Source organism: Pseudophryne corroboree, chromosome 6 (assembly GCF_028390025.1).
Source record: "Pseudophryne corroboree isolate aPseCor3 chromosome 6, aPseCor3.hap2, whole genome shotgun sequence".
Lineage (NCBI taxonomy): Eukaryota > Metazoa > Chordata > Amphibia > Anura > Myobatrachidae > Pseudophryne > Pseudophryne corroboree.
This window is the reverse complement of record NC_086449.1, coordinates 434,376,103-434,400,097: the sequence shown is the minus strand read 5'-3', so window position 1 is coordinate 434,400,097 and position 23,995 is coordinate 434,376,103. Positions and strand designations below refer to the sequence as shown.

General features: G+C 44.0%; 1 protein-coding gene across 1 annotated transcript in view; it reads left to right on the top strand.

The window, feature by feature from the left end:
- Nucleotides 1–884: 884 nt before the first annotated feature.
- Nucleotides 885–23,995, top strand: part of LOC134934585 (chloride anion exchanger-like) — a 158,913-nt gene continuing 135,802 nt past the window's right edge. Inside the window, exons 1-2 of the mRNA XM_063929991.1 lie at nt 885–954; nt 12,561–12,777. Of these exons, the coding sequence (XP_063786061.1) occupies nt 885–954; nt 12,561–12,777 (287 nt within the window). The remainder of the gene's footprint in view (nt 955–12,560; nt 12,778–23,995) is intronic.

Below are 23,995 nucleotides of genomic sequence, written 5' to 3'. Positions count from 1 at the left end.
AATGCAATACAGTACTTTTCGTCAAAAAAACTGACTTTTCAAATTCGACTTTTTGAAATTCGACATTTGACAAATTCGACATTTCTGCAATTGTACAAATGCGGCTTTTCGACAAAAGTATATTCAATTGAAGAATGTAAATTCGACAACAGTGCTTTTTGACAGTAAATTCGTCATTTTAAATCCGCCTCACTTTGCTGGTGGAATGTAATAAAAAATTTAAAAAACATGTTATTTTTGTGTTTTTTTTTATTGCTAATAGCATATCTATTTATATTAGAAGGGATTAGGTACTTGGTTGTCTATTTAGGAGGCACAAGTATTATTTATATATTTTTTAAAATATATATATATTTTTTTTAATGGAATGGGTTAAAAACCCGAAAAACAATTGCGTGGGGTGCCCCCTCCTAAGCATAACCAGCCTCGGGCTCTTTAAACCGGTCCTGGTTGCAAAATTCCGGGGGGAAAAATGACAGGAGATCCCCCGTATTTTAACAACCAGCACTGGGCTCTGCGCTCAACACTCACTGACCCTGTGATCTAAAATTAATAACAACCAAGGTGTCCTTGGGGATTTTTTTGAATGTAAAAATATATTTATTATAATACAGTAAAAATTGTACAATGAACCAAATCTATATCTTATCATAAAACCCTTTATCCTCACTGCAATTCTATTGCCAAGAGCTATTCTACATTCACATCAAATTGCAGATGTCAGCTAGATAACTAGCAGCAATATAGTGGTAACAATTGTTGCAATCAGATCTTCAGGCTATCTATTCAACAATGTTGAGTGTATATTCAGACACAATTGTTACGATGTAAAGAAAAGAATTAATGGATGTAGAATGCACTCACTCGCTCTGAATTCAAGAGCTATGTTATGTAACGTCTCAGAGTTCCAGGAGCCGATGACAGGTGTTGGTGAAATAATTGATTACCTCTCCGGTAGGTTGGCTGGTCCCGAGCGTCCTCGGGTAAAGCCAGAAAACTCAAATGAAGCTGCAGAATTTTGAAGCACTGGCCGTGCTAGCCGGGGTCCCACTGTTAAACCTGCTGTCCCTGGGCGTGCACCGCCCGTTGCAGTCTGTGGGGAAGAACAGGTGTGTGACTGCTGTTGGAGGGAACCCGCTGCAGAGAGAGTACCTTGGTGGAACGCCTCGATCTCCCTGGACTGGCACCGTCCGTAGGATATGTGGGGGAGAGAGACTGCTGGTGACCACTGGCACTGTGCGGAGAGGAAATTCGGCTGTGTCCTGTCCTGGCTATCGTGCTGATTAATCCCGTGGGAAATGTAGCAGAGCCGTCCGGAGAGTGTCAGAGACAATGATCGGTCAGTGAGGCAACCGGGGGAGGAGTCCTGACGCGTTTCGTCACGTGACCCGTGACTTTTTCAAAGACGGTGCCAGTCCAGGGAGATCGAGGCGTTCCACCAAGGTACTCTCTCTGCAGCGGGTTCCCTCCAACAGCAGTCACACACCTGTTCTTCCCCACAGACTGCAACGGGCGGTGCACGCCCAGGGACAGCAGGTTTAACAGTGGGACCCCGGCTAGCACGGCCAGTGCTTCAAAATTCTGCAGCTTCATTTGAGTTTTCTGGCTTTACCCGAGGACGCTCGGGACCAGCCAACCTACCGGAGAGGTAATCAATTATTTCACCAACACCTGTCATCGGCTCCTGGAACTCTGAGACGTTACATAACATAGCTCTTGAATTCAGAGCGAGTGAGTGCATTCTACATCCATTAATTCTTTTCTTTACATCGTAACAATTGTGTCTGAATATACACTCAACATTGTTGAATAGATAGCCTGAAGATCTGATTGCAACAATTGTTACCACTATATTGCTGCTAGTTATCTAGCTGACATCTGCAATTTGATGTGAATGTAGAATAGCTCTTGGCAATAGAATTGCAGTGAGGATAAAGGGTTTTATGATAAGATATAGATTTGGTTCATTGTACAATTTTTACTGTATTATAATAAATATATTTTTACATTCAAAAAAATCCCCAAGGACACCTTGGTTGTTATTAATTTTAGATCACAGGGTCAGTGAGTGTTGAGCGCTTCTATTCTATATCCACTTTTCTTTAGTTTATCAATCTAGGAGTAACTCACTACTCCTTATAGAAGCGCACACACCTCTGACACTTGGGATCTTATTTTCAAGTTATAAGCTATTTCGCTTAATTTATTAGAGGAATAGAGACACATCGGCGCAGCAAAATTTCTCTTCTTCTTTCACTGGGCTCTGCGCCTGGTCCTGGTGCAAAAAATACGGGGGACAAAAAGAGTAGGGGTTCCCCGTATTTTTTGTACCAGCACCGGGCTCCACTAGCTGGACAGATAATGCCACAGCCGGGGGACACTTTTATACCGCTCCCTGCGGCCGTGGCATTAAATACCCAACTAGTCACCCCTGGCCGGGGTACCCTGGAGGAGTGGGGACCCCTTAAATCAAGGGGTCCCCCCCCAGCCACCCAAGGGCCAGGGGTGTAGCCTAAGGCTGTCCCCCCCCCATCCAAGGGCTGCGGATGGGGGGCTGATAGTCTTGTTGAAAATGAAAGAATATTGTTTTTTTGCAGAAGAACTACAAGTCCCAGCAAGCCTCCTCCGCAAGCTGGTACTTGGAGAACCACAAGTACCTGCATGCGGGGGGAAACGGGCCCGCTGGTACCTGTAGTTCTTCTGCAAAAAAAATACCCAAATAAAAACAGGACACGCACACCGTGAAAATACAACTTTATTTCACACATGCCGACACACACATACTTACCTATGTTGACACGATGGGGTTTATTTACTAATATTCGTGTTTTTTCCGTTTTGAAGGGTGTTTGATCTCGAATGGTATCGGGTGCATTTTACTGCAACTTTTTGAATCCTGATACAGTCATTCACTAAGCTGCCGAGTTTTGCACATTCGTTTTTTCCGATGTCGATGTGATTCGTAATATCAGGCAGTGTTTTACGGGAGTGATGAGTAAAACACTGCCTGACAAAACACAAGGAATCCCGGCCGGATCTGTGAGAACCGTGCAGGGCTTCATTGTGTACCTTAAAAAGTTCATTAAAGTCTTTAAAAAGTTAGAAAAAATTGCGTGGGGTCCCCCCTCCTAAGCATAAGCAGCCTCGGGCTCTTTGAGCCGGTCCTGGTTGAAAAAATATGGTGAAAAAAATGACAGGGGTTCCCCCATATTTAATCAACCAGCACCAGGCTCTGCGCCTGGTCCTGGTTCCAAAAATATGGGGGACAAAAAGCGTAGGGGTCCCCCGTATTTTTTAAACCAGCACCGGGCTCCACTAGCTGGGGAGATAATGCCACAGCCGGGGCACACTTTGATATCGGTCCCTGCGGCCGTGCCATTAAAACCCCAACTAGTCACCCCTGGCCGGGGTACCCTGGAGGAGTGGGGACCCCTTCAATCAAGGGGTCCCCCCCTCCAGCCACCCAAGGGCCAGGGGTGAAGCCCGAGGCTGTCCCCCCCATCCAAGGGCGGCGGATGGGGGGCTGATAGCCTTGTTAACAAAATGTGAATATTGTTTTTAGTAGCAGTACTACAAGTCCCAGCAAGCCTCCCCCGCAAGCTGGTACTTGAAGAACCACAAGTACCAGCATGCGGTGGAAAACCGGGACCGCTGGTACCTGTAGTACTACTACTAAAAAAAATACCCCAATAAAAACAGGACACACACACCGTGACAGTACAACTTTATTACATACATGCACACCAACATACACACATACCTATGTTCCCACGAGGCTCGGTCCTCTTCTCCATGTAGAATCCTAGGGGTACCTGTGAAAAAAATTATACTCACATAATCCAGTGAAGAATCCGACCTTTGAATAATCCAAGTACTTGGCAAAAAAATAAAACGGAAACCCGACCACGCACTGAAAGGGGCCCCATGTTTACACATGGGACCCCTTTCCCCGACTGCCAAGACCCCCCCTGACTCGTGTCAAAGAGGGTCCCTTCAGCCAATCAGGGAGCGCCACATCGTGGCACCCTCCTGATTGGCTGTGTGCTCCTGTAGTGTCTGTCCGGCAGCACACGGCACAGATACAATGTAGCGCCTATGCGCTCCATTGTAGCCAATGGTGGGAACTTTGCGGTCAGCGGTGAGGTTACTTTCGGTCAACCGCTGACCGCAAAGTTCCCACCATTGGCTACGATGGAGCGCATAGGCGCTACATTGTATCTGTGCCGTGTGCTGCCTGACAGACACTACAGGAGCACACAGCCAATCAGGTGGGTGCCACGACGTGGCGCTCCCTGATTGGCTGAAGGAACCCTCTTTGACACGAGTCAGGGGGGGTCCTGGCAGTCGGGGGAAAGGGGTCCCATGTGTAAACATGGGGCCCCTTTCAGTGCGTGGTCGGGTTTCCGTTTTATTTTTTTTGCCAAATACGTGGATTATTCAAAGGTCGGATTCTTCACTGGATTATGTGAGTATAATTTTTTTCACAGGTACCCCTAGGATTCTACATGGAGAAGAGGACCGAGCCTCGTGGGAACATAGGTTAGTATGTGTGTATGTTGGTGTGCATGTATGTAATAAAGTTGTACTGTCACGGTGTGTGTGTCCTGTTTTTATTGGGGTATTTTTTTAGTAGTAGTACTACAGGTACCAGCGGTCCCGGTTTTCCACCGCATGCTGGTACTTGTGGTTCTCCAAGTACCAGCTTGCGGGGGAGGTTTGCTGGGACTTGTAGTACTGCTACTAAAAACAATATTCACATTTTGTTAACAAGGCTATCAGCCCCCCATCCGCCACCCTTGGATGGGGGGGACAGCCTCGGGCTTCACCCCTGGCCCTTGGGTGGCTGGAGGGGGGGACTCCTTGATTGAAGGGGTCCCCACTCCTCCAGGGTACCCCGGCCAGGGGTGACTAGTTGGGGTTTTAATGGCACGGCCGCAGGGACCGATATCAAAGTGTCCCCCGGCTGTGGCATTATCTCCCCAGCTAGTGGAGCCCGGTGCTGGTTTCAAAAATACGGGGGACCCCTACGCTTTTTGTCCCCCGTATTTTTGGAACCAGGACCAGGCGCAGAGCCCGGTGCTGGTTGATTAAATATGGGGAACCCCTGTCATTTTTTTCACCATATTTTTTCAACCAGGACCAGCTCAAAGAGCCCGAGGCTGCTTATGCTTAGGAGGGGGGACCCCACGCAATTTTTTTCCCGATTTTACACTAAACAAACCCTTTCCCATAGATAACCATGCACAGATCTCTGATCTGTGCATGGTTATCCAAACTCGACTGGAAAAAGCAGGTCTATTTTTTTGCTGCTTTTTTTAACTAATCGAAAAAAAACAGACCCGCACTTGAGCACTCAGAAACTAACACCCAAATATGAATGAATAGTGAATGCCCATATTCTATGAAATAACAGCCGCGTTTGACCGATGGTCTATTCATTCGTATTTGTGAACGTTGTCATTCAAACCATTACGAATAGTCCAAATACTGCCGAGATTGGTGCTTAGTGAATTCCCGGATTGGGACTTAGAAAAAAACCCACAAATCTACCAAACTCTGATTTTTAGTAAATACTGGCCGATGTTCGGTCCACTTCTCCAAGTAGAATCCATGGGGTACCCGAAAAGAAAAGATAATTATACTCACCTAAATCCAGTGTCCAGTGATATTTGTAATCCACGTACTTGGCAAAAAAAAAAACAACGCATACCCGATCCATACGGACTGAAAGGGGTCCCATGTTTACACATGGGACCCCTTTCCCCGAATGCTGAGACCCCCTGTGACTCCTGTCACAGAGGGTCCCTTCAGGCAATCAGGGAGCGCCACGTCCTGGCACTCTCCTGATTCCCTATGCGCGTCTGCCAGCTCAGACGTGCATAGGGAATCAGGAGAGTGCCAGGACGCGCATAGGGAATCAGGAGAGTGCCACGTCCTGGCACTCTCCTGATTCCCTATGCGCGTCTGAGCTGGCAGACAGCGCATCGCACAGCACCTCCATTAGTTTCAATGGTGGGAACTTTGCGGTCAGCGGTGGGGTTATCCGCGGTCAGCCGCTGACCGCGGGTGACCTCACCGCTGACCGCAAAGTTCCCACCATTGAAGATAATGGAGGGGGCTGTGCAATGCGCGTCTGACAGCTCAGACGCGCATACAGCCAATCAGGAGAGTGCCACGACGTGGCGCTCCCTGATTGGCTGAAGGGACCTTCTGTGACAGCAGTCATGGGGGGTCTCTGCATTCGGGGAAAGGGGTCCCATGTGTAAACATGGGACCCCTTTCAGTCCGTGTGGATCGGGTATGCGTTTTCTTTTTGCCAAGTACGTGGATTACAAATATCACTGGACACTGGATTTAGGTGAGTATAATTATCTTTTCTTTTCAGGTACCCCATGGATTCTACTTGGAGAAGTGGACCGAACATTGTGTCAACATAGGTAAGTATGTGTGTGTCGGCATGTGTGAAATAAAGTTGTATTTTCACGGTGTGCGTGTCCTGTTTTTATTTGGGTATTTTTTTTGCAGAAGAACTACTGGTACCAGCGGGCCCGTTTCCCCCCCGCATGCAGGTACTTGTGGTTCTCCAAGTACCAGCTTGCGGAGGAGGCTTGCTTGGACTTGTAGTTCTTCTGCAAAAAAACAATATTCTTTCATTTTCAACAAGGCTATCAGCCCCCCATCCGCAGCCCTTGGATGGGGGGGACAGCCTCGGGCTTCACCCCTGGCCCTTGGGTGGCTGGGGGGGGACCCCTTGATTTAAGGGGTCCCCACTCCTCCAGGGTACCCCGGCCAGGGGTGACAAGTTGGGTATTTAATGCCACGGCCGCAGGGAGCGGTATAAAAGTGTCCCCGGCTGTGGCATTATCTGTCCAGCTAGTGGAGTCCGGTGCTGGTACAAAAAATATGGGGTACCCCTACTCTTTTTGTCCCCCGTATTTTTTGCACCAGGACCAGATGCAGAGCCCGGTGCTGGTTGTTAAAATACGGGGGATCCCCTGTCATTTCCCCCCCCCCCCCGGATTTTTGCAACCAGGACCTGCTCAAAGAGCCTGAGGCTGGTTATGCTTAGGAGGGGGAACCCCACGCAATTTTTTGGGGGGTTTTTTACCGTTTTTTGTACCATCTGAAAAGTCGTTTCAAAATCCGTCAATTGGTCCGTTTTTCGACAGCGGGACTGTCGAATCCGTTTTTTATTGAATATGTCGAATTCCGGCACCCGCCGGCCGGAATTCGACGGTCGAATTGTGTCGTATTTAAAAACGGGTGAAAAATTGCCGCAATTCGCCCGGAATTGCATATACCCCATAGAGTATATTCCAACAAATTAATTTCATAGACATACAGTGTAGGGATTACTTAGCTTATCCACTGACAAAAACTGGTATTAACTCTTCAAATAATTTTCCAATAAATACAATTTTGATCATGGCTTTGTAAATTCAAAGGTTACAACATGTAAAGTTTTTTTGCATGTTAAATAGTTAAAGTTAATCATTACTCCTGACAAAATATGTCAACACCTCTACCTCTAGGGAATATATGAAATGCTCATTAAATTATGGAAACATTTTCTGTTGCTGCTGTTATACAGACGTTACTCAGTGATATACAAAGAAAGGTAAGGGAAATAAGCTAGAAGCACTGAAACCTTTTTGCTAATATTTTGAATAAGGCAATGTCATTGAAATTATTATTGATATTAAAAAATTAACTATTTTATTTTATTTAGCTGTACATTATACATAATATCTAAGTAGAAGGCATCTAGGCATCTATCCACATTGGACACTTTTAGAGCATTGCTTTATATGCATATTAACTAAAGCATACTGTACAACATTAATTATGATATAATAAAGTGTTGTAATACAGAATAAGACAGTATACAAGAAACTAGTCAAAGAATTCTGTGATTGTGCGTATTTAAAGAACATGTTAAAAGGCATATTTACCAACACACATGGACTAATAGATGACTAGTTTAATATAGACAATTATTTAGGGAGTTTACCAAGAAAAAAGATTTATATCAAAGCATCAACGCTGCAGCTTAAAAAGTAAATAAGGTAGCACTAATTACCCAGTCAAATCTAAATCTCGTGGAATTGGTTAATATCACTTTTCTTCAATTCTGAAAGATATTTTAAATAAGATTGATAAGCCTTTAAAGCTTCTATTTCAAGTAAGGATATTTAATCTATATGCACTGGAAGGTAGTATAATTATAGACTATAATGTTGGTGTTTGCCAAGTGATAGATTTATATCAGAACACTTACACTTGCAGTATAAAAAGTATACAAGGACACACTAATTACCCAGTCTATTCTGAATCTTCTGGAATTAGTTAATATTTACTCCTTTCAGTTTTGAGAGAAATCTTTGAGTGATAAGCCTCCAAAGCCCTTGTCTGAAAAAAAAAAATTAATCTATATGCACTGAAAGGTGTTGTAGAGGGGTATGGTTCGTTTTATCGACAGTGACTAGGTCGACAATGTTTAGGTCGACCACTATAGGTCGACAGTCACTAGGTCGACATGGATGGAAGGTCGACAGGGTTTCTAGGTCGACATGTGCTAGGTCGACAGGTCTAAAGGTCGACATGATGATTTTTTTTTTTTTGTCGTTTTCTTCGTAAAGTGACCGGGATCCCAAATTAGTGCACCGCGTCCCCTCGCATGGCTCGCTTCGCTCGCCATGCTTCGGGCATGGTGCCTTCGCTCCGCTACCGCTTCGCTCGGCACACTTTACCGTTCCAATCGTAGTCCATGTGGATCGTTAAGTATGAAAAAATCCCCCCCCAAAAAAAATTTGAAAAACTCATGTCGACCTTTAGACCTGTCGACCTAGCACATGTCGACCTAGAAACCCTGTCGACATTCCATCCATGTCGACCTAGTGACTGTCGACCTATAGTGGTCGACTTAAACATTGTTGACCTAGACACTGTCGATCTTCAGACCGAATCCCGTCGTAGAGTCTTTACTTGGAATAAGAAACATCTCCATTCTGAAGAAAGAAAAATCCCCCATTTCTTTTTCTCAGCACTAGGGTGTTTACATTATTGTGGTAGTATGTACGTTTTTTTACAGACTCTACCACATAGCGAGAAGATTTAAAAGTATATATTATTACACATTATTATACAATTTCACAAAAATATTGTACTATGTGAACAGTTCAATAAAGGTGTATGAGAGACCAATATAATCTTAGAAATTAAAGCTAAATGAAAAGAATTGAATTGAAAACCATGGTAATGCTAGTATAAATAGCGTGTCTCATTATTTTCAACATTATGTGAAGTGATGCTACAGATCTGTCCACGGTCATCCTTGCCTCTAGCCACAATAATTGCGGGGCATTGGCCAAGGCTAGCATGCATGTGAATGTGCACGTGCGCTGCATAAACAACTGTGTCCCATAGGGTTGAATGCGGCGTACGCTCCTGCGAACGAGTCACACGCAGGTGCGGATAGGTGCAATTGCGATACATACAGTACACCCGTGCGAATTGTTTGCCTCAAGAATTACCACGAATGTATCTGTATTACCCAAATTGTGTATACTTTATAACTATAATCTTAGTATTTTGGTATACTGTAGTTATCTAGTTTTGTGGATATAACTATGGTACTGTAGCTGTCATGGATGTAGCTTTTCTCAATCAGTCTCCACAGCCTTGTAGTGTACAGGAAATAATAGCTGTCTGCATAACTAGGTCATTATGCTGTCTATAGCCAACATTGCATGGGTAAGGCTTACTGAGTGAATGTAGCATGCAATATTTCCATCTGTGTGGCCTGGGCTGCATGTTAGTGTGTGGTTCATCTAGGGTAGTTGAAAGAGCCAAAGGGCCAGGGACTGTAGAGGCATGTAATTGGCAGGTGTGGCCACACACCACCATAAAAAAAGGAAAATACTATGGCCCTCATTCCGAGTTGTTCGCTCGCGAGCTGCTTTTAGCAGCATTGCACACGCTAAGCCGCCGCCTACTGGGAGTGAATCTTAGCTTATCAAAATTGCGAACGAAAGATTTGCAATGTTGCGAAAAGACTTCTCTGTGCAGTTTCTGAGTAGCTCGAGACTTACTCTGCCAGTGCGATCAGTTCAGTGCTTTTCGTTCCTGGTTTGACGTCACAAACACACCCAGCATTCGCCCAGACACTCCTCCGTTTCTCCAGCCACTCCCGCGTTTTTCCCAGAAACGGAAGCGTTTTTTCAAACACTCCCATAAAACGGCCAGTTTCCGCCCAGAAACACCCACTTCCTGTCAATCACATTACGATCACCAGAACGAAGAATAAACCTTGTAATGCCGTGAGTAAAATACCTAACTGCATAGCAAATTTACTTGGCGCAGTCGCACTGCGGACATTGCGCAGTTAGCGGAAAATCGCTGCGATGTGAAGAAAATTACCAAGCGAACAACTCGGAATGACCACCTATGTACGGTGCCAGGAAGTGGAGCCATGCGCTGCAAAGGGGAAATCTGTCCCCCTCACCAGCTGGCCAAAGCCCTGAACGGCCTCTCCATTTGGCACTATGTGGCTGTCCACAGACCAGGCTGGAAGGACCATGGAAGGAAGATGGGTCTATCAAAGCATTATCTACTATATAAAAGTGAAAATTTGTCTGTCTGTCTTTCTATACAAATCCACAGTTTACAAGCGAAGATCGTGAAATTTTACATACGGGCGTATGAAAACACGGCGGAGGCCACTAAAACAATTAGAAATCCCTAGCACCACAGAGTATATCAGGAGACAGAATAACTCCGGAATTGCTGGAGCAATGTACTCAGAAATTGGTACACATATGCCTTACACTCTTGGAACAAACACTGTGGGGGTCAGACACCCCTAGCACCCCTAGGGGTGGGACAGCAGCACAGAGTATGTCAGCAGACAGCATAACTGTGAAAGGGCTGGAACAATTTACACCAAACTTGGTACACATCTGACTTACACTCTGTAAACAAACTCTGTGGGGGTTGGACACCCCTAGCAGTGGGTCAGCAGCACAGAGTATTTCAGGAGACAGCATAACTCCCAAATGCCTGGACCTATTTACAACAAACTTCGTACACATATGACTTACAGGCTGGGACCAAACACTGTGGGGGTAAGACACCCCTAGCCCCCCAAGGGATGAGGCAGCAGCAGAGTTTTATTAGCAGACAGCATAACTCTTTAATACCTGGAGCAATTTACACCAAACTTGCTGCACAAATGACTTACACTCTGGGAACAAACGGAACAAGCACTGTGGGGGTAACACACTACTAGAACCCCCAGGGGAGGGACAGCAGCACAGAGTATTTCAGAAAACAGCACAACTCCCGAATGCCTCGACCTATTTACAACAAACTTGGTACACATATGACTTACAGGCTGGGAACAAACACTGTGGTGGTGAGACACCCCTAACACCCCTAGTGGCGAGGCAGCAGCACATAGTTTTTCAGCAGACAGCATAACTCTTTAATGCCTTGAGCAATTTACACCAAACTTGCTATACAAATGACTTACCCCCACAGTGTTTGTTCCCAGAGTGTAAGTCCTTTGTATAGCAAGTTTGGTGTAAATTGCTCAAGGTATTAAAGAGTTATGCTGTCTGCTGAAAAACTCTGTGCTGCTGCCTCGCCCCTAGGGGTATCTTACCACCACAGTGTTTGTTCCCACAGTGTAACACACCACTAGCACCCCTAGGGGTGGGCCAGCAGCACAGACTATATCAGGACATGCATGATATGTCAGTGATGACAGGGCTGCATGTGACAGGGCCAGTGACATGATGTGAGCAGGGGAATACAGGTAGCACAAACCCACACACTGAGAGTTATATAGTGGAAGTAGCACGGTTCCCCAGCAGCACAGAGTATATCAGGAGATACATAATGTGCTGCGCTATTTAATAAACAGTGAAAAAATCGATAATTTCACAGGGGCACTGACATGATGTGAGGAGGGGAATAGAGGCAGCAGGAAGCCACAGACTGAGAGTTGTATAGTGGGAAGAGCAGGGTCCCTTGGGGGACCAAAAAGGGGCCCGGCCACTACACAAAGTGCGTCAGGGAAGCAAGATATGAAAAAATATACTAGATCTCCAACCAACGTAATTTAACGAACAACTATCATTCTAATTTACCATCCTCATCCCGTTGCAAAGCACGGGTATTCGGCTATCTACAATGTTATTTATACTGTGTGTTTAATATTTACATTTATTTTTGTAAAAAGACATTCTTAAAATCCCGGGCATCGCCGGGTACTCCAGCTAGTACTCTGATATAAGAAACTAAAAGTGGCAAATAGCGTATCAGCATGTATAATCTACTTTTATCTTGATAACATGCATACATGTCCCCTGAAATTTGTAAAGGTATATGAAAAAGAAACTGCCTGCCTGCCTAGCTATAAAATGAGGCATATGCGGTATAAACCACTGCTGAATCAATTTCTTAAACAACACTTGTAAACAAAGTCATAATTCTTGTTACAGAGAAATAAAAATCTGTATACTGTAATTATTAATATTACAGTTCATATCTTATTTTAGATCACAAAATGTTCAACTTCCAGACAATACTGAACAGGTTTAGAAAAAGAAATGTAAATCCTACAGAAGTACCACTGGATGAAACGGTGAAGATTCCTATGGAGAACAAATACTTGGTGGCAAGGCCAATCTACTCTGAGGATTCCTTCAGTGCTGAGAATGAACTAGTGCAGAGACATCACACCACAATACTAGACCAATTAAAAAGGACATGTAGGTATGTACTAGTTCTGTTATACGTAATATTAAGATTTCTTCTGTTCCAAAACAATTTGGTGATCAACATAAAATAGAAATGTCTACAGCAGACTACAACGAGAAAGCTAAGAGATTAAAATTGGAGTAATTAAGAGATGGAGAATAGCTGTACCAAAGCAGTGCAGAAGAAAGAAGAATATAGGACAACATTATCTTTTTAAAAGTTTATATTTCCCAATAAGTACAGTACCATAATAAAAAACAAACAAAAACAAAATTAACTGCATTAAAAGAAGACTGTTTAACTGTGGGGTGAATAAAGTTTCATAAAAATCGTAACTCACAGTTAACTCACAGTCTGTTTGTTCCAAAACTTGTGAGAATGATGAGTTATGTTCTTTATGATCCTACTGGGATGTGTTCGTCATCCCGGTGGTCGGGATGCCGGCGGTCATGTGACCGACGTTGGAATCCCGACACCCCTCACGAGACCGGCGCCAGAACACCAAAGGTGAGTATCGCCCAGTGGTGCCAAGAGAGGGGGGAGGATACAAATTACACAGGCCCAGGTCTGATGGACAGGCCCAGTGATGGCCCCCTCCCCCTTACCTGGCAGCAGCAGCTGCAACTCTTCTCCACAGCCCAGCACACGCTGCAGTGTGGCCAGGGAGGTGCTTAAAATACAATTTTTTCTAAGGGTGCCTGACTGCGCCTCCTGTGATAAGGCTACACCCCTTGAAAAGTACCTCGGCACAGCCAGGCTCTCTACTGCCCTGGTATCGGGGTGCGGGTTGGGCTAGGGTCCAGGGGGGTATACGGTTAGGGTTAGGCACTAGAGGGGGTTAGCTGTAACCAACACCCCTGTAGGGATAGCTCTACCTGACATCCCCAGGGGGTATCACTATTTCAGTGTTCACTTCTCTGATTTCACCTCCTCTTCGCTACCTCTATCAGTTGGAGTACCACAAGGCTCAAGGCTCAGTCTTGGGTCCTTTGCTTTTCTCAATCTATACTACATTTCTTGGTAAACTGATCAGCTTGTTTGGATTTCAGTATCATTTGTATGCGGATGATACCCAAATCTATCTATCCTCCCCAGATTTGTCAATATCTGTACTGGGCCGGGTCACTGAATGCCTTCTGCCATTTCATCTTAAATGTCATCTCGCCACCTGAAATGCAACATTTCCAAAACAGAATTAATTATATTACTGCCAGCCAAGAGTACAGTAGTTACCAACCTCATATCTTCATAACTGTTGACAACTAACCCTACCTCACAAGCTCGCTGCCTAGTTGTCATCCTTGACTCTGAACTGTCCTTTGTTCCACACATTCAATCTGTCCCTAAATCATGTTACATGCATCTAAAAAACATATCCAAAATATGACCTAATCTTACACAAGACACTGCAAAAACTCTAATCCATGCACTCATGGACCCTCATTCCGAGTTGATCGCTCGTTGCCGTTTTTCGCAGCGTAGCGATCAGGCTAAAAATCGGCTGGTCTGCGCATGCGTATGGGCCACAGTGCGCACGCGCTAAGTACTTTCAAACAAAACTATGCAGTTTTACACATGGCCGAACAACTGTTTTATATCGCTCGAGTGATCGGTGAGTGATTGACAGGAAAGGGGCGTTTCTGGGTGGTAACTGACCGTTTTCTGGGAGTGTACTAAAAAATGCAGGCGTGTCAGCAGAAAACGCAGGCGTGCCTGTAGAAATGGGGGAGTGGCTGGCCATACGCAGGGCGTGTTTGTGACGTCAAAACAGGAACTGAACTGTCTGCAGTGATCGCAAGGTAGGAGTACGTTTCAAGCTACTCTGAAACTGCATGAAAATATTTAATAGCAGAACTGCTAACCTTTCGTTCGCTATTCTGCTAAGCTAAGATACACTCCCAGAGGGTGGCGGCATAGCATTTGCACTGCTGCTAAAAGCAGCTAGCGATCGATCAACTTGGAATGAGGGCCATTATCTTCTGCATTAATTATTGCAATTGTCTCTTTACTGGTCTTTCCAAGAAAAGACTCTCACCACTACAATCCATTCTGATTGCAGCTGCAAGGCTACTCTTCCTAGCAAGACGTTTATCATCTGCTGATCCTCTCTGTCAGTGCCTCCATTGGTTGCCCATATTCTATCGTGTTAAATAAAAAATACTTCTACTCACATATAATGCTATTAACCAAACTACACCAACATACATCTCTTTGATTATCTCAAAATATCTCCCAACTCGACCTCACCGCCCTGCACAAGATCTGCATTTCTCATCTGCACGGATTAGTTGCTCCCATTCACAATTGCAGGACTTTCTTCGGGCAGCACCCACCCTATGAAATGCACTCCCATGCACAAAAAGACTATCCAAACCTTTAAGTGTTCTCTGAAAACTCTTCAAGCAAGCCTATCAAATTCCTGAACCGCACACATAACCTTCAGAACTCATATCTAATTACATCTCATCAGGACGGTCTTTGCAATGTGGTCGGACCGTTATGTTATAGATAGCAGCTATCCTTGTGTATCCTACTAATATCCCTATAGATTGTAAACTTGCAAGCAGGGCCTTCCTACCTATATGTCTGTCTGTTATTACCCTATTTGTTTTATCACTGTTTAAAATTTTAAAGCGCAACGGAATATGGGGGACATGTACTAAGCAGTGATAAAGTGGAGAAGTGAGCCAGTGGAGAAGCTGCCCATGGCAACCAATCAGCTGCTCTGTATACTTTTATAGTATGCAAATTAGAAATGTTACATCAATGCTGATTGGTTGCCATGGACAACTTTTCCACTTTTATCACTGCTTAGTACATGTCCCCTTATGCGCTTCACTTTGTGAATAAATACTCACTAATCAATCCCAGTGCGTGCGCACTGCGCAGTAAGACTTTTGCACAGGGGCAAAAATCTTTCCAGAGCATTTGACATTGACATTGCATGCACCTCTGAATCCATCCCCATGGGGGTCATTCCGAGTTGATCGTACGCTGCCGATTTTCGCAGCGCAGCGATCAGGTTACTACTGCGCATGCACCGCAATGCGCACGTGCGTCGTACGGGTACAAACAGCATCGTTGCTGTGCAATACTTCTAGCGACGATTCCATTCGCAAGGAGATTGACAGAAAGAGGGCGTTTATGGGTGTCAACTGACCGTTTTCTGGGAGTGGTAGGGAAAATGCAGGCGTGTCCAGGCGCTTGCAGGGCGGGTGTCTGACGTTAATTCCAGGACCGGACAGGCTGAAGTGATCGCAAGGGCTGAGTAAGTCCAGAGCTACTCAGAAACTGCAAAAAAAAATGTTGTACCGCTCGGCTGCACATGCGATCGCACACTTGCAAAGCGAAAATACAGTTCCCACGTGGGCGGCAATTATACGTTTGCACGGCTGCAAAAAGTAGCTAGCGAGCGATCAACTCGGAATGAGGGCCTATTTCAGATATATTAGTGTGTTGTTCTGTAAGGTACAAGCAGCTTAATGTGAAATCCCATAGTTTATTTCTGACATTCACATTAGTCACTGGGTCAGTGGAGCTTGCAATCTATGTTTCCTTAACAGGAAAACATTCTGTGAGAGGGCAAAAACAATGAAGTAAACCTCTTTTTTGGGGGGACACTTTGGGCCACATGTAATAGAGTGAAAGTTTCAGAAAGTGAGAGATTTGGTAAGGTTTTTCAGGTTTTTTTTAAAGTGGCAATCATTTACACAGCACGATCAACCTGGTTTTGGCCCTTTATATTTCATTTAAATAAAAATGTTGCTTTTATTACATATTGTACATATTAAACTATTGCACTGTAGGAAGTGTATATAAGTGTATACATACGTCCACAGGAAGAAGAAAAGAAAGGTATTCTTCCAGAATGTAATATTTTCTACTAAAAGCAATAACTAAGCCTTCCATGTAAGCAGCAGCGACAGCAGCTCCAACTGCATCTAATTCAGGCCCCATAGGAACATTATTGTACAACAGTATTTTGCCAGTTAAATTCTTTTCTATGCATATCATGTAGAAAGTATCTCAGTGGTTTATACCGGGCTCAGTATGAAATACCTACAATCAAAATCCTGACGGTCAAAATCCCAACAATAATTGACTGACAGTCAAAATGCCGACATTTAAAATACAGACAAGGTCAAAATACCAACTTTTAAAATGTCGACAGGTTAAAAAGTTGACACGTGTTTTTCATTGTTTTTTGGTGTGTATGTCGACATAGGTTGACATGGACACCGTATAAGTGTACTGCGTCCCCTCGCACTATTATATTCCCCCTCCAGGTCCACTGGGATGGTAAAGTATGAACAAGTCAGTTTTAATTAAAAAAAAAATAATGAAAAACTCATGTCGACCTTTTGACCTGTCAACATTTTAAATGTTGGTATTTTGACCTTATCTGTATTTTAAATGTTGGTATTTTGACCATGTTGGGATTTTGACCTTGTCGGGATTTTGACCGTCGGTCAATGGTTGTCGGGATTTTGTCCGTCGGGATTCTGATTGTAGGTAAATTGACCGCATCACATTTATACCAGCTTGTAATGTCATCACCATCAGAAAAATAGTCCGGTAACACAGTTAAATGATAAAAATTTAAACGTGTAGTAATCTGAAACCATACTATGTCACCCAGTGGTTTTATTACTCCATGCTCTGAAATTGACTTTAAACAGCTGGGGTCTGTACATTGCCGACGCGGTTGCTCGCAGTGCTGTGCGGCCATGTGGGGACGCCGTGTGGTTGGCGGCAGAGGTGATGCAGGTTTTGGGAGCCGGGAGCGCGGGGACCGAATGGCCAGAAGCACCTCTGTGTGTCTGCAGTACAGGAAGTGGCCATGTTGGAGACCAAATGCAGCACCTGTGAGCACCTGTGGATAAGTGTTAGCCAATCCTGTGCTTGTGCTGCCTATAAGTAGGCTGGGATTATTTCACTCTTGGCCAGGGATTTGTTGTAGCTTCTCTGTATCCTAGCTCTGTGCTCTCTCCGTGGATTTCTGTGTGATTCCAGTGGTCTTGATATCGCCTCCACTTCTAGAGGTCTGCCTGCAGCCTTCACCACAAGAGATCCACCAGCTCCCTGTTGTGCTGTCAGTCAACCGCTCTCCAAGTGGCAACAAGTGGATTTCCAGAGTCCTGTGAGAGGTTACCCTGTTGTTCAGTGACTGCCTGCTTCAATCACACAGCCTGTGGAAGTTTCTACTAAATCCTGGTCCTCGTTTACTCAGCTCTCAGCTTAATCCATTCTTCTCCATTGTCGTCTGCTGCAGCTTTCCACAGTGCTACAAGTATTATCTTTGCAACCTGCAAGTATTCCTTTCACTATTGTATCTTCATTTTTTGCATCATTCAAAGACAGCTCTACACAGTTCTTCAGTTCAGCCTTTAAGCATCAGTAACAAGTCTTCCCAATTATTCGTCTATGTCTACAATATCCAGTTAACACTTCTTACAGTATGGCACCAATCATTGCTTTATATTGGACAATTCTTCATTAATCTTCAGGCACATTTTATCTTATTCATATGAACATTTCTTCAATGCATCATCAATACTGATCCTGCTTATCTTTATGCCATTCATTGCAATACGTCAGTTTATATATGGTGACTAATGATTATCATTTAACTCCTTATTGGAACTATTGTCTATTAATAAATATATGAAACGGAACTATATTCGTCCTTCCTGTTTCCACCATACTCCAGCACCTACACCTTCGGTTGGTCCAAGGTTAATGGATCCACAAATTCAGTCAGTCCTGACAGTAAGTACTGGCCCCATAGATCCATCGGGTGACCAAATCGCAGGAGGCGGTGCTACGGCAAATATTCTTTCCCGTCTGGATAATCAGGAGTCCATATAGACACAAATAGTTCAGTTCATGCAAACTATGGCAGATCATCTGGATGCTCTTCATACAGCTATAATGACACAACCAGTTCAAGTTCCAACTCCAGTGGTCTCTGCCTCTGCAGCAGTTCCTCCAGTGATGGTGCCTATGTCTAATCTGCAGTTACCTTCACCAAGCAAGTTTGACAGGACTCCAAAGCTTTGCAGAGGATTTCTGATTCAATGCGAGATTCAGTTTGAACTGTTGTCTGCTAGTTTTCCATCAGCCTGTTCTAAGGTCACATATATCATTGCCCTCATGTCCGGTCAGGCTTTGGAGTGGGCATCGCCGCTGTGGGAGAGGGGAGACCCTATTCTTTCTAATTCTGATGAATTTGTATCATACTTCTGGAAAATCTTCGATGAACCGGGAAGAACAACCTCAGCGTCTTTGGAGATTCTCCGTCAACGTCAGGGCTCATGCCCCGTTAGTCAATATGTTATTCAATTTCACACTTTGTTTTCAGAATTAAACTGGAACGAAGAGGCCATGGTCGCAGTATTCTGGAATTGACTCTCAGACAGAAACAAGGATGATTTAACCATTCGTGATGTGCCATCTAAACTGGACGAATTAATTTCCATCTGCAATAAACTTGATCTACGTTACATTTTTATCTTGCATTTTCGACCCAGACCTCGACAAGATCCTTCTTTGTCTCAGTCTCTTGTGACGACAGAAGAGCCTATGCAGATCGGATGCTTTCGTCTTACGGAAGAGGAACAAATTCATCGACAGGGTAACCTCTGCATGTATTGCAGGTCCTCTGAATATTTCGTTAAGTTCTGCAAACTTTGGCCAGGAAACTCTCACTCCTAGCTTATTCAAGAGAGGTTAAGCTAGGAGTTACTTTGGAATCATGTTCCGGCAAGGAGCTAACTTTGCCTATTTGTTTAAAAGTTACGAGTTCTACAGTTAAAGTTTCAGCACTCCTAGATTCCAGAGCAGCCAAGAACTTCATCACTTCAGCCTTTGTTATACAATCTAAAGTTCAAACCATGCCTCTGGAAGTAGCAGTTTCTGTTACAGCAGTGGATGGAAGTCGAATTCCAGAAGGCATAATTACTCATTGAACCATATGTCTCAAGATGAAAGTTGGTGTGCTCCATCCTGAATATATTTCCTTCCTCGTGATTCCCAAAGCCTCTCATGATGTGATACTTGGATTGCCTTGGCTGCAAAAACATAATCCACAACTTAACTGGCAAACCACGGAAATTCTTTCATGGGGTGAATCTTGTACCAAGGATTGTTTAGTTAAACCCCTCCAGTCAGTCGGTCTTCCTGAGTTACCTTCAGTCTATCAATCTTTTGTGGATGTCTTCAGTAAACAAGCGGCTGACTCCTTACCCCCTCATCGTGAATGGACTGCCCAATCAATTTGGTGCAGGGCAAAACACCTCCTAAGGGGCGAATTTATCCACTGTCCATTCCGGAGACTCAAGTGCTGTCTGATTATATACAAGAGAATTTATCCAAAGGATTTATTAGACCATCTTCTTCACCTGCAGAAGCCGGATTCTTTTTTCATTAACAAGAAAGACGGTGGTTTATGACCATGCATAGATTATCGCGGACTTAATGAGATCACTGTGAAGAACCTGCTGCCGTTAATTCCAGAATTATTTGACCGGGTAAAGGGAGCTACAGTTTTTACAAAACTAGATCTTCATGGAGCCTACAATTGAATTCATATCCGTGCGGGGGATGAATGGAAGACTGACTTTAATACCCGGGATGGGCATTACGAATACCTTGTGATGCCTTTTGGTCTTTGTAATGCTTCTGCAGTTTTCCAAAGCTATGTGAATGACCTTTTTCGAGATCTTCTCTACAGGTGTTTAGTAGGGTACTTGGATGATATATAATATTCTCCAAGGATCTGTAGTCTCACCGTCTCCAAGTTAAAGAGGTACTGACCCGTCTGAGGAAAAATCGACTATATTTTAAGTTGGAGAAGTGTACATTTTAAGTATCTTCTATACTGTTCCTTGGTTATATCATTACCGGTTGGGAGCTACGTATGGATCCTGTTAAGGTACAAGCCATCCGAGACTGGTCCACTTCTACGACTCTTAAGGGGATTCAGTGATTCCTTGGTTTTGCCAATTTTTATAGGAAATTCATTAAGAATTACTCTAAGTTGGTTGCTCCCATCACAGCCCTGAAACGCAAGGAAGCAAATCCTATGAACTGGTCTTCTGAAGCAATCAAAGCCTTCTCAGATTTGAAGCAAGTTTTTGTGTCAGCTCCCATTCTTCGACAGCCGGATTTGAACTGTCCCTTTCTAGTAGAGGTAGACGCATCTACGGAAGCAGTGGAAGCTGTGTTGTCACAAGTCTTTGAAGGTAAAAAAAGTCCATCCCTGCTGATTTTTCTCCCATAAATTTCTACTGGCTGAACGTAATTATGCTACTGGGGAGCAGGAATTACATGCTATTAAATTGGAGTTTGAGGAGTGGAGATACCTTCTAGAGGGAGCACAACATCCCATCACAGTATATACTGACCATAAGAATCTTCTTTATCTGCAGTCGGCTCAGTGTTTGAATCCACAACAAGCTCGTTGGGCCCTTTTCTTCACCTGATTTAATTTTAAGCTCACCTATCGTCCAGGGTCTCAAAACAAAAAAGCAGATGCTCTTTCTCGGTCCTTCAATCCTTCTGAATCAAATGATGCTACCACGAATCAGGACATTGTGAGTCTTACGTCCTTTTTAACGACTCGAACTTCTCTGGTCCCTCTGCCTGGCAAAGCTTTTGTCGCCTCAAATCTTCGAAAACTACTACTTACTTGGGCTCACTCTTCGTCTTTTATGGGTCATCCTGGGGTCCTAAAGACTCCTAAATTTATTCAACAGTCTTACTGGTGGCCACGTCTTAAAGCAGACGTTCAGGAGTTCATAGCAGCATGCCTTAAATGCGCCCAACATAAGAATCCAAAGGGTTCCCCTCCAGGTTTGTTACATCCATTATCTATACCCAAACGATTTTTGACTCATATCTCAATGAATTTTGTGACCGAGTTACCTCCATCAAAAGGGTGGAATACCATTTGGGTGGTAGTGGATTGATTTTCGAAAATGGCGCATTTTATTCCATTAACAGGATTACCATCAGCTCCTTCACTAGCCAGATTATTCATTTCTGAGATCTTTAAGTTGCATGGCCTTCCTCAAGTGATCGTTTCTGATCATGGAACACAGTTTGTAGCCAAGTTTTGGAGGTCACTTTGTTCTTCATTAAACATTAAGTTGACTTTCTCTTCGGCATATAATCCCCAGACAGATGGACAAACTGAATAACTCAAGATCTTGAAACTTTCCTCCGATTATACATATCTTCCTCACAGGATGATTGGATAGACTACCTTCCATTGGCAGAATTTGCTCATAATAATCTTTTTCATTCATCTTCAGAGTCTACACCGTTTTATACGAACTTTGGTTATCATCCTCGTGTGCCAGAGTTCCATCCTTTGCCAGCTCAGGAGGTCCCAGCAGCAGATCAAGTGCTTCAACGTTTGTCTAAAATCTGGAGTTGTGTGCGCAAATCATTGATTAAATCTTCTGCTCGTTATAAATATTTCGCAGTTAGAAAATGTAAGGCTGTACCTAACTAAAAGGTAGTAAGTTTGGATTTCTACTCGCAATCTCAAGTTCAAAGTTCCTTCTAAGAAGTTTGCTCCCAAGTTTATTGGCCCATTTCCCATAGAAAAGGTACTCAATCCTGTAGCATACAAAGTCAAGTTGCCACCTTCTTTTAAAATTCCTAACACCTTTCATACATCTTTGCTGAATCCTTTGATCCTCAATAAGTTTTGTGCTGCCCTGCCCAAACCTCCTAAAATTCACTCTTTGCAGGATGAAGAATTTTAGGTTAAGGAGATTGTGGACTCACGTCGTCGATATCGACATCTGCAGTTTCTTGTTGATTGGAAAGGTTATGGTCCGGAGGAGAGGTCCTGGGTTTTGGCCGAAGATGTTCATTGAATAATCAGCAGTGCACTGGTCCACCACGTTAGAACTTATTTGGCTTTGGAAAATATCTTGCAGAGGCCCCGCTGCCTATCATCATCAAAGGGCTCCTTCCTGCATTACCGTTGGTAATAACTCGCCTGTCAGCCAGTCAGCTAATATCATCACACTGCATAGTGCAGACGGCGGGATCCCTGCGGGTAACAACCACGAACCCTCCGATCACATCACCCGGGGCGGTGACGGCCTCACCACCGGGAGAGGGGAGACGGCAGTGAACATCACAGCGGAGAGACGGGTGAGTCCCTTGATCCTATCCGTTACTCGGACACACGTTACATCATGCCCGGGGCGGTGATAGCCTCACCACCGGGAAAGGAGGGACGACCTATTCACATTTGTGAGAATTACAGGCAGCGGTCTTCAGTTCACCCTGAATTATAAACTGTGGCCGGGACGCCGGCACTGAAAGCCATCAGCCTATTTGTGTGGAACGTGTAAAGGAGTGCAATTACTGATATACATTGTTTCCTAAGAGGACACTTTAGTATTTACCTAATTATAACACAGCTTTTAAAATAGAGTTGGTATAACAGCCAACCATGCATTTTGGAATACATTAACTAAATTGATGCTTTCTTAAAACTATATATATGTTTATTTTATTCTCCACATGGTGGATTATTTGGTATAAATAAAATGTACTTTTCTTACTATTCATAAACAGTCTCCCAACCTCATTTCTGACTACTTCACAGCCATTTTTTCAAAACTAATTTTTATTGTTACATTGATAATTTACACTTAAACCTTTTAAAGCGCGATGTTTTATAGATCTTTTTTTCTGGCACAACTGTAACTTATCCTTTGAAACCTTGTGTCCCGTATTAGAAAGGTGAAACAGAAGCTGTTTCGTGTCTTTCAAGGATGATTCGAGTGAATCAGAACACAGCAGTAAGTCATCTACAAACTGTATTAATACTGATCCGCTCTCAGGTTGAAAGGATTGTAAACAGTCATGCAAAGCCTGGGAGAAAATACTTGGGCTGTCAATGAAACCTTGGGGTAAGAAAGTCCAGGTGTACTGTACTCCCCTGTATGTAAATGCAAACAAGTATTGGCTGTCAGGGTGCAGAGGGACCGAAAAGAAAGCAGAACAGAGGTCAATGACAGTGAAAAATTTTGCAGTAGGGGGAATTTGCATGAGGATGACAGCTGGATTTGGCACTATGGGGAATTGGCTCTCAACTATCTTGTTTATCCCCCTTAGATCCTGCACTAGCCTGTAACCCCTCCCCCCACTCTTTTTCACAGGGAAGATGGGACTATTGGCAGTGCTGGACGTCCTAACTAGGATGCCC